Below are 18,026 nucleotides of genomic sequence, written 5' to 3' on the forward strand. Positions count from 1 at the left end.
GACACTGGAGCAGGTGCTAAAGTATAGATTTATTACTTGAAACAATTTACTAGTGCAAATTTTATGTATGTTGGAGAAAAGGAAAAAATGTTAACACACACAGATATTCATTATACAGGATATAAGCACTGTGTTTATCAATAAAATCTGGGCATAGAGCAAAGTTGGTATTTTTTAACCAAATCAGTAATAAAGCAGGTAGGATTTTTTAAAAAGTGGTTCATATCATTTAGTTGCCTCATGTTATTCTACATATTGATCAGTATTTGACACTTCCCTTATCAGTGCTCAAAACTGAAATTTAGGTGTACTTTGGTAGTTTATTTAAAGCCATCATTTGCTGCTTAGAAATTTGTTAAAACTTTTTTCTTGTACAATTTCAACTATCTGATATTGTAAGGTGTTAAAAATTGTGTTTGTAATGTAGTCTACTAACATATGTAGTTAAATTCTATTATCACTGTTATTTTTTAATATGATTCACAGTTACAAAACCAACTTTCATAAAGACAAATGTGATAACTGACTCTTTGAAGTAACTAAAAAAACCCTAAAATGCTCCAACTTTCAAATCAGTTAACTGCACCCCTGATCACACCTAAATGTTACACCAAGTGTACATTTTCTAGCTTGCTTTTTGTTGCTACAAAATAACATTTCCTTTTGTGCAGTGGAATTCAGTTTTCAATTTGCAATAGGCTGCCAATCAAAGTAAGTTACCAGAAAGCAAAAATTTACTACATATTAAAAAAACAAGTCACCCAATTACTGGAAAAAAAGAGCACACAAGTCCCGCCAGTGGGACACAGCCATATTTCAAAGTTTTGTGTATGTTGCAATAAACCCGCACGTCATTCTAGAGCAATAATGGTATTTTTACATATCCAAGGGTGTCTTCTTTCAAATAAACCACAAGTCTCCATGTTGTCTGCTCTCTTTTATTATTTAAATATGCAATTTGCACACATGTGCTGAGGTGAGCAGTATGTTACGGTACTTTTCTCAAAGATCCTTCTGTACCACTGGATAGCTGAGCTTCAGAGCATTTCAATGACGTATAGTTGTCTATGATTGGTCATTAATTTTACATGTATCAGCTGCTTGTTAAAGTAATAAATGCAGTTCGTGACAGTGTACCAGAAGTGGATTATTATGTGTTTTGCTTGGGTGGCAGCTTGGCAGTGTAGCCGTGAGAATGCTGTGTTTGTTCAAAGAGGAACAAGACTTTATTCTAGGGAAATGTCTTCTTCAGCTAAATGAAAACTTATGATCAAGGACATCCTTGCAGAACACCAGTGATACAGAATATGAAGACCTTGAGTCAGATTTGGATAACTGCTTTGACTGTATTAAGGATGACAACGCAATGGTTGATTGGTATGTGTTTTTAATTTTCTTTTTTTTCTTCTTTTTTTAGATTGTTTATGACAAATAACGCAGTGTATTTACAAAAAGGAAACTTTGCATTAAACAATGAAACTTTGAAGTAGTGCAGCATTGCGCTTCATAGATCAAGCATAAGGGGTTTGATTACTATTACCTGGATGCCAGCTGCTGCACATTCTCCTCTGTGTACGCTGGATGTCCAGCACACACTTTGTGCCAAACAGTATAACTTTGCTGCAGTAGAGATTGCTGTAGTATCTCGCTTCACAATTCAAGCATAATGAGTTTAATCACTATTACCAGGACGCTGTCTGCTCCACATTCTCCCTGTGTGTCTGTTAGTTGTTCCGGTATGCCATTCAACTTTCCATGTGTCAAACAAGTGTAGTTAGGCTAATTGGACACTCTAAATTGGCTAAGGCTGTTTCCTGCCTTGTGCCAAGGGCTGCTTCCGCCTAATATCCCAAAACAGGAAAAATCTGGTGTGAAAATGTACATGTTTGATGAACTGAGGTTATTCTAGATCTGAAGTTTAAATTAAAAGCAGCAAAAAGTGCTTATGTGATTTTTTTTTTTTTTTTTATTATTATTTTCCTATATTTGAATATCCTGTTGTCATCTAAATTGTTCTAATATGGTTATGTGCTTTTTTTCTTGCAGTGAGGAGTGGGAACCTAAGACAGAGGCATTATCACACCTTTTCCACCACATGTCCAGACATGTACAACAGATATTACTGAGCCGTCAACAGGGTTGTCCAATTTTTCATTCTCTTCTTACCAAATTATCACCAGGAGGAGCCAGTGCACCTACTGAAACTGAGAGTTGACCTGATATGTGGCATGGCATTTCAGTGGAGGTCCAGGAACCATAAACTGCCCCAATTTGGTTTAAAGCACATAATCCCCACATAATCCGCACTTCAACTTTACCAGCTATTTTTTTTGTTCTACAGCTGTCAGCACTATTGTAGACAACATAAATAAGTTAGTGCGAAAAAGTTTCTGATGAAAATATAAACTCCAAGCTCTTACAGTATCAGGGTTTTATGGATGTATTGTACATTTAGTGCATGGACATCATCAAAGCAAACAAATATCTGACTACTGGAGTAAAAGGCTTAGTTACCTTTTCCTATTTCCTTGATCAGTTACGACAAGGGACAGGTTTATGGCAATGTTTCGGGATCTTCTCCTTTAAGGTCCTGATGAAGATGATGAAAATGCAAGAAGGAAGGGAACAGATGGGTATTATTGTCTTTTCAATACAAATCCTTTGTACTCACAGATTCTTCATGTCCTGTAAACCATACTTCCACTCAGGAAAAGAGCTGATGAAAGGATGGTTTCCTCAAATTCCTGCAATGCAATGCAATGCAATAAAGCAATACATACAGGAGAAACCCCAAAACAGGGCTATAACCTGTTTGTACTTGTGTATTATTTTTGCGGTTATACTTGGAACTTTGTTTTTTAAGAAGGCAACAATGTCCATTCCACAGGTAAAGGACTGAGTTATGATTCAGTTATGTCTTTATAGGATTTTATATAGCTTTATACTGGTAACAGGATATATGTTGACAACTTCTACTCAAGTCCATATCTTTTCAAAGACTGACTAAAGTTCAAAATGGCTGCATGTGGAACAATTAATAGAAACTGAAAAACCTTTCTACAATACAAACAAAACAATCTTCCCAAAAAGACAGTGAGAGGCAGCATACAGTGGATCAGGGATGGGCTATTGTTGTTTGTAAAATGGATCGATACCCCTGAAGTAGTTATATGTTCCACTATCCACAAAACTTGTGCTTATTCTAAGGATAAAAGATGGTGTGGATGTTTGGAAGAGAGAGTACATAGCAATTTCAGTGGATTTTAAATACCGCAACAAATGTGTTGATATTTAAGATGCACCGATTGGGTATTATAACAAACTGCACAAAAGTAAAAAATGGTTTAAAACTTATTTTTCCGTTTTCTGGACATTGCCACTACGAACAGTTTTCTAGTACAGTGTACACAAAAAGTAACCTAAGGCTAGACAGCTGCTACCTCTTTCCCAAATCATGTTCAAGGAGTAGCTGATGAAAAAATTGGTTACGCTTACTAAACTCCTGAAGTAGTCAACCAAATGCACATTATGGGGCAACGGCAACAGAAAGCAGGAGAACATGTGTGAATTGTATATTGTACAAAATGTAATATTTATTTGTGTCCTGTAGTAAATAGAAATTGCTTCAATGACTGGCATCATAAGTATATGTACAGAGTTAATAAATGTTTTGTTGTTCTGGTGGATATGGTGTATGTGTGTGTATTTTTTTTTTAAACATTTTTGCTGTGAAGTAGGGCTTTATGTACCGTTATGTTTTCTAATAAACAAAAACCTGCAATACTTGTTTTGTGGGATATTTTTGGTGGAAGGGGCTATTTGTACATTTTTGCAGTGCTATGGGATATGAAATCTTAACTTGTACAGTGAATGCTGACAGGTTGGAACACAAAACTGAACTGATAGTAGGGTTGTGCATCATGAAATGTCCTAGATTTGTAATGAAAAATCCATTTTTTTAAGGAAATAATTCTGAGATGGCTACTTTTTTACTGTTTTATTTTTATTTATATAAATACTTTGATTTAAAAAATTCAAGTTTCAGTCATTTGCAGCTCATTTATTACCTTAGCAGAATAGTAGCCATTCATTTTTGGAGACATAATTTATGCACAATGATGCCAAAAGAAAAAAAAGATTTAAGTGCTGATTTATAGCTTTGAAAAAACAGCCATTAAAGCATGTGCAGGTAGCCTGTTATTGACCGACGTCTTTGCTCCAGTTGTGACAATTAGAACATACTGTAGTTGACTTGCTTGTCTTTCTCTCAGCTCTGGTGATTTTAGAGAAAAGGATAGGCAGCTTGATGAATTCCAGCAGGACGACAACTGACATGTCAAACCACTCTTGTATCACTCATCTTTACAAAAATTAGTCTAGAAATGGATGAGTTGCTGTTAACCAAGCATCTTTGTATCACTTCTTGTTGTATGTAGAAACTGAAGTTCTGTTTTGTAATGTTGTCTTTGACAAAAGATCATATGTTGCAACCTAATAATGATTGTTTTATTATATTTATTGCGCAATATGCAATGGTTCTGTTCCCAACTAATTACATTTTGTTAAACAACATTTGATTAATCTTTAGGAGACTATAAGGCACCAGCAGGTGGCACTAGACATCTGTGACTGTTGCTTCAATTGGTGAACAGTAGCCCATGTTATTAAATTACCTAAAATGTTTAATTTATGATAAATATTTTAAACCTCTGGTTAAATGTGATAATAATTGGAAAAAGTGCCTCAGTTTTTTTTTTTTTGTTTTTTTTTTTTTGTTCCAGGATGCAATATTAAGATACAGTGCATCACATTGTAAGAAATGGGACTTCACTGCCCTACATTTGCTTTGCACAGAGGTAAGGAAATAAAATAATTTGAAATGCAATGGACCTTTCTTTGTTATTTTTTTCAATTCAATTTCAATTATTAAATTGTCTTCATAATATGATTGGAAGTATTTTGTTTCATTGGTATATGCAATGAAAAAGTAGTTCTTAAATAGGATTCATTGTGACAATTTTATATTTATTGATCTGTTTCCTATTAAGTGCTTCTTAAATGTTTTAACACTTAAAAGTCAGATTTATAATACAGATTGTTTGCACAAGTTGTTTCTTAATGGATTTTTATGTTGGATGTTATTTGCATAAAGCATAATATGTGCATTTCATTTCTATTCATTAATGCCAAAACAGTATTGTGTAATTTAGATAATTTTGTGATTTTTTATATACACAGCAAAGACTGCTAAATGGTCAGGTCAGTAAATAAATAAAAAGTGAGTGCAGGAAATGTATTGGTTGCTTTATTAGCACATAATAAATGTGTAAAAATCTAATTTTGCACCAAGCTGTGCTATATCACAGAGTTATTACTGTCTGTAATGAAAAACTATATTCTTGCAGAATAATAATTTCTGATATTATTAGTGCTGATCTGTAGTATAATTTCTATGAAATTCTGGTCAAGATTTATATTATTTTTATTCCTAATGCAAGTCAAATCACTGTTTTTCCTCAAAGAACTAATTCAGTCTGTTTTGTAGCGCTCTTGTGTAACTTTACATTAAATTAACATGCAGGCATGTTTCAATGAAATATATTTTAAATTAATTGATGCACATACTGGTCTAATTTTTCAAACATAGTCTGACACACAATCCAGCATATACAGTTTCATGAAGGCTTCTATATGGAATTAGGATTCAGTAACAGATGCTAGCCAGTGAAAGTTTCAGTGTTTTTCAAACTCAAAAGTAACACAATATTTGTAATGCCTTGCGTTTTAGAATATGTAAGTCTAAAAAATATTTACTTTTTTAGTAAGTAATGAGTAATGTAACTAGGTTCCCCAACACTGTTGGCACCTGACTTGCTTTAATAATATAGCAACTTGGCAATGAACCACTGTAGCAGTGCAGTGCTGAGACAGGGTAATAAGGTGACAGTGCGAGCTGTCTGTACAAGTCAGGACCACCGGTAGGAGTGATGGACAGGGTGTGAGCAAGCTAGCACAAACCAATGAATGAAGGGAGAATGCCGCTCGAAGAGGGAGGGAGTGTGTTGTTGAACTTGGAAGCATGAGCCTGAAAATGTGGTTAAGAAGAAAGAGAAACAGAAGTATAACAGAAATATAAGTGATGTCTTCTGGGTCAAAGGGAAGGTCGAGAGTGACATTGTGAGAGAATGGATGGGAAAAGTGACTCGGTTTCATCTGCCGTGTAATATCAATCCTTCTAGTGGGAAATAGCAGCAGCCAGCACATTTATTTAATTACATTATTCTTTTAGAATCAGTTGTAAAGAATCTGTTTATCCTTATTTTTTCCTGCGTTTTGAAAACCCCCCACCCCCTAATAAACAGTTCTTTTCTTATTTACCTGCATTCTCTGTCTAATACGTTTTCCTTTTCTTTACCTGCAAAGGAGTCCCTACAATATTTTGTCATACTTTGTGTGCAGTCGCAGTGTGAGTGTGATCACATTACTGAAGCAATTTTGTCTTTATGTAAAGTATACTTGCGGCCTTCCATGTTATCTCTGAAGTCGTCTAGTAAGTATTATTTACGAATTGAGTCTGTAGTGTTTTTGCAGTGTTTATAACTTGATATTAAGAACAAGTGAACTTTACTTGATATTAAGAACAAGACAAAACAGCTTTAGTCAGTTGCATTGTTCTGTGAGCTGGGAATGATCCTTTACTGTTTTGGTCTTAGTACATACAGTATTTACGGTAACAAGATTAATTTTCAGGTTTAGTGCTGTTGCGGTGTGGCTCAGAGCTACAGGCTCCCCTGCAGTGGAACAAGTGCAGTTGCAGTGGGCTTTTTGTAGTTGGATAAAAGAAAACAAATTAGTATGTTAACTTAGACCTCCTTCGTGAACAGGTTTAACAAACTTCAGATAGATACTGTTCTGGACATGAAAATGCACGTATACGATATTTAAAAAAATATGGAAACCATGTTTTATATTTATATTTGGCCTGAAATATAAAGTGATACTGAATCAAATATATTTACCACAGTGCCATAGAAAAAGACAAGCGATGCATGGAGATATTTATTTTACATAATATATGAAGTAGAAAAATATGGATCAGCGTACAGTACATTTAAGTATTAATCTTCAGCAGTGCCCAAAGTGCAGATAGTCTTATGTTTTTGTTGGTTTCTTGGTCCTCCTCCTGATGCGTTGCAGATTTTACATGATTTCATAATTGAGCACCTAGGTCTGCCTTGGTGTTTCGGTGTATGTGAGATATATATATACAGTGATCCCTCGCTATATCGCGCTTCGCCTTTCGCGGCTTCACTCCATCGCGGATTTTATATGTAAGCATATTTAAATATATATCGCGGATTTTTTGCTGGTTCGCGGATTTCTGCGGACAATGGGTCTTTTAATTTCTGGTACATGCTTCCTCAGTTGGTTTGCCCAGTTGATTTCATACAAGGGACACTATTGGCAGATGGCTGAGAAGCTACCCAACTTATTTTCTCTCTCTCTCTCTCTCTTGCGCTGACTGTCTCTGACCCTGACGTAGGGGGATTGAGCAGGGGGGCTGTTCGCACACCTAGACGATAGGGACACTCGTCTAAAAATGCTGAAAGATTATCTTCACGTTGCTATCTTTTGTGCAGCTGCTTCCTGAAACGACAAGCTGCACGGTGCTTCGCAAACTTAAAAGCTCAAAGGGCACGTATTGATTTTTGACTTGTTGTTCTCTGTCTCTCTCTATCTCTCTCTCTCTCTCTCTCTGCTCCTGACGGAGGGGGTGTGAGCTGCCGCCTTCAACAGCTTTGTGCTTCGGTGCTTCGCATACTTAAAAGCCAAACAAACAGAGAAGAGCAAACAAATCAATAGGGCTATCTCTCTGACATCTGCTCCTGACACGCACACCTTTGAAGAGGAAGATATGTTTGCATTCTTTTTTTTTTAAATATTTTTATTTTATTAATTTTCATTGTAATCATTCCATACAAACAGATCAATTTATAACCCAACAAATTTGAAAACAAATCAAACCCCACCCCTGAGAAGGAGAGCTTAGCTAAAGGAAAATTTCTTTAAGCTTTTTAATAAGGCAACATTAGACAAAAGAAGGGGAGAAGTAAATATCTATATAAATAAGAGATGGAGAAGGGAGTTGAATGCAATAATAGTTAATTCTCTTATTCTAAAATAATATTGATTAAATCCTGCCAAGTTTTGAAAAAATTTTGTACAGATCCTCTAACTGAAAATTTGATTTTTTCCAATTTCAAATAATATAAAACATCAGTTTCCCACTGACTTATAAGAGGAGAATTAGGATTCTTCCAATTTAACAAAATAAGTCTGCGTGCCAAGAGTGTAGTGAATGCAATCACCGTTTGTTTGTCCTTCTCCAATTCAAGTCCATCTGGAAGGACACCAAACACAGCTGTTAGTGGGTTAGGAGGGATTGTGATACTAAGGCTGTCTGAGAGGCACTTTAACATCATTTTGGACAAAAATTTTTGTTTGGTGCAGGCCCAGAACATGTAACCCAGTGAGGCAGGAGCTTGGTTGCAGCGCTCGCAGGTTGGATCCTGGCCTGCAAACATTTTGGACAGTTTTAAGCGAGACAGATGAGCTCGATATATAATTTTTAGTTGAATAATTCTATGCTTTGCGCATACAGAACTCGAGTGAATTCTCTGCTTTGCTACCTTCCACTCCTTTTCTGATATATTGATTAAGAGATCTTCTTCCCAATGTCCTCTTGGATCTTTGAAAGGTAGGGACTCTAATAAGATTTTATATATTGCGGAAATAGTGTTTGTTTCCTCGGAATTGAGCAGTATTTTTTCCAGCATTGTGGAGGGTGCAAGGTGGGGGAAATCGGGCAATTTCTGTTTAACAAAATTTCTAATTTGAAGATAGTAAAAGAAATGTGTAGCTGGGAGGTTAAATTTTGAACGTAATTGTTCAAAAGATGTAAATATGTTGTCTATATAAAGATCTCTGAGCATTTTAATCCCAAAACTTTTCCAGGTATTAAAAACTGGATATACTTGCGAAGGTTGAAAGAGGTGGTTCCCTTGCAGAGGTGCCACTGATAAAAGATTTTCCATCTTAAAATGCTTCCTAATTTGGTTCCATATTCTGAGTGAGTAAAGCACAATTGGGTTATTAGTATATTTGCGATAACTTTCATTTATTGGAGAGCAGAGCAGGGAATATAAAGAAGTACTACAGGATTTTACTTCTATTGCAGACCAAGCCTGTGTATGTGCATTTATTTGTGTCCAGGTTTTTATGGCTTGTATGTTTGCTGCCCAGTAATAAAACTGAAAATTAGGTAAAGCCATGCCACCTTCTGCCTGAGGTCTTTGTAGGGTCGCTCTTCGGATACGTGGGTGTTTTGAGTTCCAAATGAATGAGGTTATTATTGAATCTAACTGTTTAAAAAACGATTTATTGATATATATTGAAATGTTTTGAAATAAAAAGAGAAGTTTAGGAAGGATATTCATCTTAACAATGTTAATTCTTCCGGCTAGAGTGAGATGAAGGGTTGACCATCTATGCAAGTCTTGCTTAATTTTTTCCATACAGACGCCAAAATTTTGTTGATAAAGAGCTTTATGTTTACTTGTGATATTTACCCCTAGGTATTTAAACTGATCTGCTATGGTAAAAGGTAGGGTGTCTAATTTAATATTATATGCTTGTGAGTTCACTGGAAAGAGTATACTTTTATTCAGATTAATTCTAAGACCAGATATCTTTTGAAATTCTGTTAGTGCTGTTAAAACAGCAGGGACAGTGTTTTCTGGGTCCGATATATATAAGACCATATCATCTGCATATAGAGAAATTTTCTGTTCCAGTCCTTCTCTGACAATCCCCTTTATCTGATGAGAATTTCGGCAGTGAACCGCCAGTGGTTCAATAGCGATTGCAAACAACAGTGGCGACAAGGGACATCCCTGTCTGGTACCACGTTCTAGTTTAAAGTAGTCTGAGCAAATTTTATTAATACAAACTGAAGCTTCTGGACTGGTATACAGTAGTTTAATCCAAGCACAAATATTCGGGCCAAACCCAAATTTCTCCAATGCAGTGAAAAGGTAATTCCATTCGATCATGTCAAATGCCTTTTCTGCATCTAATGATAGTAATATCTCTGGGGTGTTTGATTTTGCTGGTGAATATATAACATTAAACAAGCATCGGAGATTTGAAGATAGATGTCGGCCTTTAATAAATCCAGTTTGATCTTGTGATATTACCGAGGGCAGCACTTTCTCCATCCTTCTAGCTAGGATTTTTGAGAGTATCTTAACATCATTATTCAGGAGTGAAATTGGTCTATATGATGCACATTGTAACAAGTCCTTATTTTGTTTAGGAAAGACGGTGATTAATGCTTGTCGAAATGTTTGAGGTAGTATTTGGTGGTCTTTAGCTTCTGTAAATGTTACCAATAAGAGTGGAGCTAGCCGAGTGGAGAATTTCTTATAAAACTCTACGGGGTAACCATCAGGGCCTGATGATTTCCCGCTTTGTAGTGACTTTATAGCGTCTAGTAATTCTGTTAGCGTTAGAGGTTTATCTAGTTCCTCAGCACTTAAAGCATCTATTTGTGGTATTTGTGAATTATCCAGAAATGCATTAGATTGCGTGTTGTCTTCTTTGGGCTCAGTGGAATATAAAGACTTATAGTAATCTCTAAATGTGTGCATTATTTTATTATGGTTGATAATTTCTTCTCCATTCTTGTTGGTGATTACTGGTATTGCATTGTGAACTTCTTGTTTATGAATTTGTTGAGCTAAAAGCTTATTAGCTTTTTCTCCATGTTCATAGTAATGCTGTCTAGACTTATAAATAAGTTGTTCAGTTTCTTTAGTTGTTAAGATGTTAAGTTCTGTTTGCAGGGCCTGCCTTTTCCTGTGAAGAGCTTCACTTGGACGCCTGGCTTGTTCTTCATCTATTCTAGTAATTTCATTTCTTAGCTCTGACACTTTCTTGGTTTCTAATTTATTTCTATGGGAAAGATATGAAATAATCTGGCCTCTTAAGAAGGCCTTTAGAGTTTCCCAGAGTGTTCCTGCAGAAACCTCTGTAGACGTGTTTGTCTCTAGGAAGAAGCTGATTTGTTTGGATATAAATTCTGTGCAGTTCTCGTCTGCCAATAAAAGAGGGTTAAGACGCCATCTGCGAGGTGAGTACGAGGGGCTTATTGATTTTAGCTCCAAGACTAGAGGGGCATGGTCAGAGATAACAATTGTGTCATATTTGCATGATTTAATTGTAGGCAGGAAATTATTATCTATAAAAAAATAATCAATTCTTGAGTAGCTATAATGCACTGGTGAGTAGAACGAATATGTTCTTGAGTTTGGGTTAAGAAACCTCCAGGGGTCTGATAAGTTGTGATCATTTAAAAACTGTGTAATTATCTTTGCAGTATTAGATGTCGCCCCCCCTGTCACAGGAGTCCTATCTAAGAGTGGATTTAAAACACAATTAAAGTCCCCAGCCATTATAATTTTATGAGTGTTCACATTGGGAATGGATGCAAATAGATTTTGCATGAATTCCTTATCATCAACATTGGGTGCATAAACATTTATCAAAATCATTTTACTGTTATATAAGTTGCCCATGACCATCACATATCTCCCTTCAGGGTCCGACACTACCTCTGATGCTACAAATGGAACTGTTCTATGTATAAGAATTCCCACCCCTCTAGTTTTCTTTATAAAGCCAGAATGGAACATTTGGCCAGTCCAGTCTTTTTGTAATCTGAACTGATCCTTGGTTAGTAAGTGGGTCTCCTGTAAAAATACTATTTTAGCGTTTAAGCCTGTTAGGTAAGAGCATACTTTCTTTCTCTTTAATTCGTGATTCAGGCCTTTAACATTCCAGCTCACAAAGTTAACTGTCCCATCATGGAGACATTGATTCTGAGTTTTTAATGTCATTTTATAGTTTTAATTGGTAATATGGCAGTTTTAATCTTAGTTTCAAGATTCCCCAGGAGTTGTTGCATGTTAGCCTGTTGCTGCATTGATATTTATAATTATAAGGATTATAAGAATAGATTACCCTAAGTTCTTGTCTATAAGCCGGACTCATGTATTAGCCGGAGACCAAAAATCATACGAATTTTTAAAATAAAATCGTATCATAGATAAGCCGGACTCATGGATAAGCCGAACGTACTATAACCTATAACTAATAGAAGGGAGGGAGGTCAGTGGTCTCACTCGCGCCCATTTAATTTCTTTAAGGGGGGAGAGAGTGTGAGATATTGCACTCGCGCCCATTTAATTTCTTTAAGGGGGAGAGAGTGTGAGATATTGCCGTCTCTCTCACTCCCCGCATGGCGCAGTTGGAGCGGCCGGAGCGCGTTCTTTCTGCTCTGGGCGTCGCCGAGTCAACACGAGCGCGTAGCGGTCATTTAAATTGTGATTTTATATGTAAGCATATTTAAATATATATCGCGGATTTCTGCGGACAATGGGTCTTTTAATTTCTGGTACATGCTTCCTCAGTTGGTTTGCCCAGTTGATTTCATACAAGGGACGCTTTTGGCAGATGGCTGAGAAGCTACCCGGCTTACTGTTCTCTCTCTCTTGCGCTGACTATCTGTGATCCTGACGTATGGGGATTGAGCAGGGGGGCTGTTTGCACACCTAGACGATACGGACGCTCGTCTAAAAATGCTGAAAGATTATCTTCACGTTGCTATCTTTTGTAAAGCTGATTCCTGAAAAGACATGCTGCACAGTGCTTCGCATACTTAAAAGCTCGAAGGGCACGTATTGATTTTTGACTGAAAAACAAACTCTCCCTCTCCCTCTCTTTGTCTGCTCCTGACGGAGGGGGTGTGAGCTGCCGCCTTCAACAGCTTTGTGCCGCGGTGCTTCGCATACTTAAAAGCCAAACAGACATATTGATTTGTTTGCTTCACTGCTTTGAAGAGGAAGATATGTTTGCATTCTTTTAATTGTGAGACGGAACTGTCATCTCTGTCTTGTCATGGAGCACAGTTTAAACTTTTGAAAAAGAGACAAATGTTTGTTTGCAGTTTTTGAATAACGTTCCTGTCTCTCTACAACCTCCTGTGTTTCTGCGCAAATCTGTGACCCAAGCATGACAATATAAAAATAACCATATAAACATATGGTTTCTACTTCGCGGATATTCTTATTTCGCGGGTGGTTCTGGAACGCAACCCCCGCGATGGATGTATAAGCCGGACTTATGTATAAGCCGATATTCTATTTTTTCATTTTCACAACTTTTTTCCTTAGATAAGCCGCGGCTTATTGACAAGAACTTAGGGTAGATATAACCTGCTCTCCTTCTCTCCCCCCTTTATCCCCCCACCCCCCCATTTTGCCTCCCCACATGAGGCTAGACCCCACTTCGCGATGTTCCAGTCCTCTGACATACGAAGAGACAGAGCACGTCCAAAACAAAACAAACCCCACCCCGCAGCGGCGTTACAGAATTAAAACAGAGATATCTTTTACAGTTAAATCCTTAATACTATCTGCCGAAAATGTTCTCATTAACAATATTTAAGCTTGAAATAATCTTCAGCGCTTTTAAGTTAAGATATTAAGATTAAAAAAAAAAAAAAAAAACAACCCTGGGAGTGATTTTAAAAACTAGTCTAGGATAAACCTGGTAATTCATACTGTAATAGTATAATGGTAATTGTATAAATAGTAGAACAAGCATTAAACCAAGGGTATGAAGTTAAACAGTCTACTTTAAGGTATAGTAAAATAAAAAAAATAAAAAAATAAATAAATAAATAAAACGCATCCTACTTTAATCACTTCCACATTTTCACACTCACGTCTATAACTCTATAACTCTGATTAAAACATAAACATATAACATATAAAGTCCAGATAAAAACAAAAAAAAAAAAAAGAAAAAAGAAAATAAGAGATGTATAATTATAATACCAGTCTCTTTAAACATGGATCCAGCGATCAGATCATAGGTCTTTCCCGTGCCTTGATAGAATACGGCTCTTTAATTTTAATTAACTTTCAAAAAAGTGTCGGAAACAGCTTCTTTAATTCTTTTTCAGCTTCTTCTTTGCTGAAGAAAATATAATGTCCATCTTGAACTTCCACTTTCAGTTTGGCAGGATACAAGAGGCTGTATTTGATATCGGCTTCCCGTAGCATCCTTTTAATGTCGTTGTAGGATCTGCGTTTTGCAGCTGTTGATGGTGAGAAGTCGGGAAAAATACGAATAAGATTATTTTCGAATATAATCTCTTGCTTGTGTCTGAGAAGTGCCATCACATCAAGCTTACATCTTAGTCGTTCGAAGCGGACAATAAAAGACCTAGATTTAAAGGCGCTTGGTATCTTTGTGCGATAAGCCGTGGCTATCTCATTGTCGAGTTTAAAGTCATCTCCAATTATTTTAGACAGTAATTCTACTGCAAATTTCACTGGGCTTGAGCTTTCTCGTTTCTCGGGTATACCCTCAATTCTTATATTCTTTCTTCTGCACCCATCCTCCAGGGCTGCAAGTCTGTCTCCAAGTTTTTTGTATTCCGAGTTCGCAGCTGTGGCTTTTTCATCGGCGTTAGATGCCATTTGTTCCGCTGTTTCCACTCGAGCCGTGAGTCCCTGCTTAACGTCTTCCAGCTGATCTGAAACGTCATTAATATGATCATCAAGCCTTTTCAGTTTGGAGTTAGTTTCTTCAATGTGTTCCACTAATTTCTCCAACATGCCTTTAAAGTTCACGTCGAAACGTTCAAATAGACGCGTTTCCTTATCTTTGTTATCCTTCTTGAGCTCAGTGGCCACCTTCTTAAGATCATTTGTGTTATCTTTCTTAAGCTCATTCATGGCCGTAACCATGGCAGTGGCCAGTGTAGTGTTCATCTCTTTCTGTGTAGCTATCTGTGTAGCGATCATCTCTTTCAGTTCGGACAGTTCGCTTCTGCTTTCGTGCTCCGCAAGTGAAAATGCAGCTCCTGTTACAGGCTCGCGATGAGTAGATGAGAGCACGTCCTGCAGAGCCCTTTCTAGTCTCGAATGATCCTCAGAAATCGGCGATCCCTCGCGACCTGTATCACTTGCGCCTTCGCTCCCATTTTCACTCTCGACTGGAGACGATACAATGGAGCGGGGCCCCAGGAATTCTGCGCACTCTTCTGCCTGTTCCAGGTCAGTCTCCGTGATGCCATACCTTACACTTGCACTCAGGCCGGAAGTCTGTCCGGACTTCGATGCAGCTTTAAGTTTCTTTTCCGGTTCTTTCTGACTTTTCTTCTTGTTACTCATGCTTGCATATTGTAGTGGAAGTTCCTTGGTCGGGTTAAATACAGGATACCTCTAAATAATATGAAATACGTGGGAAAATAAAGCCGCTGCTAGCGGAGCTCTGCTTCAGACGTCCATCTCCTATAAACGGACGAAACCATGTTTGCATTCTTTTAATTGTGAGACGGAACTGTCATCTCTGTCTTGTCATGGAGCACAGTTTAAACTTTTGAAAAAGAGACAGATGTTTGTTTGCAGTGTTTGAATAACGTTCCTGTCTCTCTACAACCTCCTGTGTTTCTGCGCAAATCTGTGACCCAAGCATGACAATATAAAAATAACCATGTAAACATGGTTTCTACTTCGCGGATTTTCTTATTTCGCGGGTGGCTCTGGAACGCAACCCCCGCGATGGAGGAGGGATTACTGTATATAATATATGTATATGTACATAATATATGTGTGTGTATATATATATATAATATATATATATATATATATATATATATATATATATATATATATATATATACACTGTGTATATATACTGTATATATATATATATATATATATATATATACACTGTGTATATATACTGTATATATATATACATTAGATTGGGCAGGTTGTGGGTCCTCTACAAAGTTATAGCAAGAGATGCCGGTATGCTGCGGCTAAAAATGAAGTAAGTCCACATTAAGCTCTGATCTTCAGGTAAAAGATCGAGAGTCATGCCCCTAATTAAGAAATCGATCATTCCCATTGTTCGGAAAGTGCTCTTTGAAAGATGCTTGCAGTTTCTTCCATATTGTGTTACTTTGGACTGCCGTGGAGAGGTCTTTGCGAATATCTCCCAGCAATGAGATCTCTCACACTATGTAATATATAGAGCAGTTGCTCTACTGTGATCCTCTGATTAGGTATTTTATTGACTTTACTGACTGTTGGATTAATTTGGTTATTAGAAAAAGCATAATGAATGATAATTGTTCTGTTATCAGTTTAATTGGGAGAGTGAGAGTTTTGAACCTCAGATATGATTTTGTAATTTCACACAGTAATTCTAATCATTATTTTTTCATATGGGGATTTCAGGACCTTTTCATATGCTCTAATGCTGTTTATTTTACTCAAAATATTCTAATAATGTAGCATTATAGAATTTGAATTTAGCCTCTGATTTGTTGTTGTAGGAGCATAACAGATGTATATAGAATTTCTGAGAAATAATTTTGTTGTATCTTTGATTACTAACATACTAAATTATTGCAGTATTGAATGTTTAAAAAATATTTTTTTGAATTTTATTTACTATCACTAAATGTGTACTTTACATTAAAGTTATTTACTCAGTTGCTTTTTTGCATTGACGTAATACTTCAGTTTGTGAATACCATATCTTAATTCCATCATGGAAAAGCTTAAACAAGGAAAAATTTTTAAATATGTCTGTTTCTTTGACCAGTACAGAATCTCCATAAATCATGAAATGTGGAAAGCTACTTCAGTCCTCTATCTTTACTTTTTTCTAATTAGATGAGTCTGTTTCTCTGGATCAATAACTGGCTGTGTCATTTTATGGCTCAATCCAATTTAATTAAAGAGAGCTATTAGATCTTTAAAAAAAGGGGAAAAAAAAGCTAATCAAACCCATTATGAAAATGAAGCAACCATATGTAAAACATATATAGCCCTGCTGATGATTATGTAGGTTTAAGCCTTTCTATTTGTTTTACTTAAAAATACATATCCTAAATGCATGTAAGAATTACACTATACTCTGACCTTATAAACTAGAAACATCAGACTATGGTCATTAAAAGGAGCCAGATATTCAAGAGCAGTATGTCAAACAACTGTCATGAAAGAGAGCAAAATGAGTCAAGGTCAATATTTATGTGTTGCTGATGAAACTGACAAAGGAATTCCTTATTCAACTTAAAGTTTGTGGTGTACGTAAGATTTGTGTTGATATAGGTATACGTAAATCCCCCTGGACTAGTTAAGAAATTTAGGGTTATAAAGACACAACACTACTGATTAATAATTTATTTTGTAATATTCCTAACTAAGTAGGAATATTAGACATCTACCCAACCACTCTGCTTAAAAAAAAAAAAAATCAGTACATGGTTTATTCAGACTTGACACTGACTTTATACATATCAGCAACTAAACCCAGTGATGAATTATGTGCATCAGTGTACTTTGCAATAGGCTGCTCAGTACTGGGTCCTGCTTTTTCCCTAGTGCTGCTAGGATAGTCTTCAGCTCCAACTTTGTTTTACATTATCTCCCAAATGTTTCTTTGAAATGTCGCCATCAAAATGTTTTAAGATGGGGCCCTGTTTAATACATATTTTTTACATTCTGCACACACTGTCCATATCCCTTTTCCCTTTACTATGTTCATTTAGCCTTGTAGAGAGTGGCGTGTCATAGACTGTTTATATCTGTTTTTGATTTCCTGCTATTAATCCATAGTGAAATATGCCATGTTAGAGTAGTAACAACAATCATGTACAGCTCTAAAGATTTGTGTAGAATAAATATAATAGGCAAAACTTCCATATATTATTAATGATTAAATTTCTCTGTTATTTGTGGTAGTAAAATCTTCTAGGAGGTAGTGATATTAATGTGCCTGTGCTTAGTTTTTTCTTTGTGCCACTACCCTGATAAAGACACTACTTAGTGGCACACTGACACTAAAGAATTGCTTTCAGATACAAACCACCAAGTCTC

At 36.3% G+C, this 18,026-nt stretch overlaps 1 protein-coding gene across 2 annotated transcripts in view; it reads left to right on the forward strand.

Annotated features, from left to right (window-relative positions):
- parga (poly (ADP-ribose) glycohydrolase a) overlaps positions 1 to 18,026 on the forward strand; it is a 236,556-nt gene that overhangs the window by 41,327 nt on the left and 177,203 nt on the right. For both annotated transcript variants that reach the window (XM_028795482.2, XM_051923908.1), the window contains exon 9: positions 4,782 to 4,856. In XM_028795482.2, the coding sequence (XP_028651315.1) occupies positions 4,782 to 4,856 (75 nt within the window). The remainder of the gene's footprint in view (positions 1 to 4,781; positions 4,857 to 18,026) is intronic.

Source organism: Erpetoichthys calabaricus, chromosome 2 (genome assembly GCF_900747795.2).
Source record: "Erpetoichthys calabaricus chromosome 2, fErpCal1.3, whole genome shotgun sequence".
Lineage (NCBI taxonomy): Eukaryota > Metazoa > Chordata > Cladistia > Polypteriformes > Polypteridae > Erpetoichthys > Erpetoichthys calabaricus.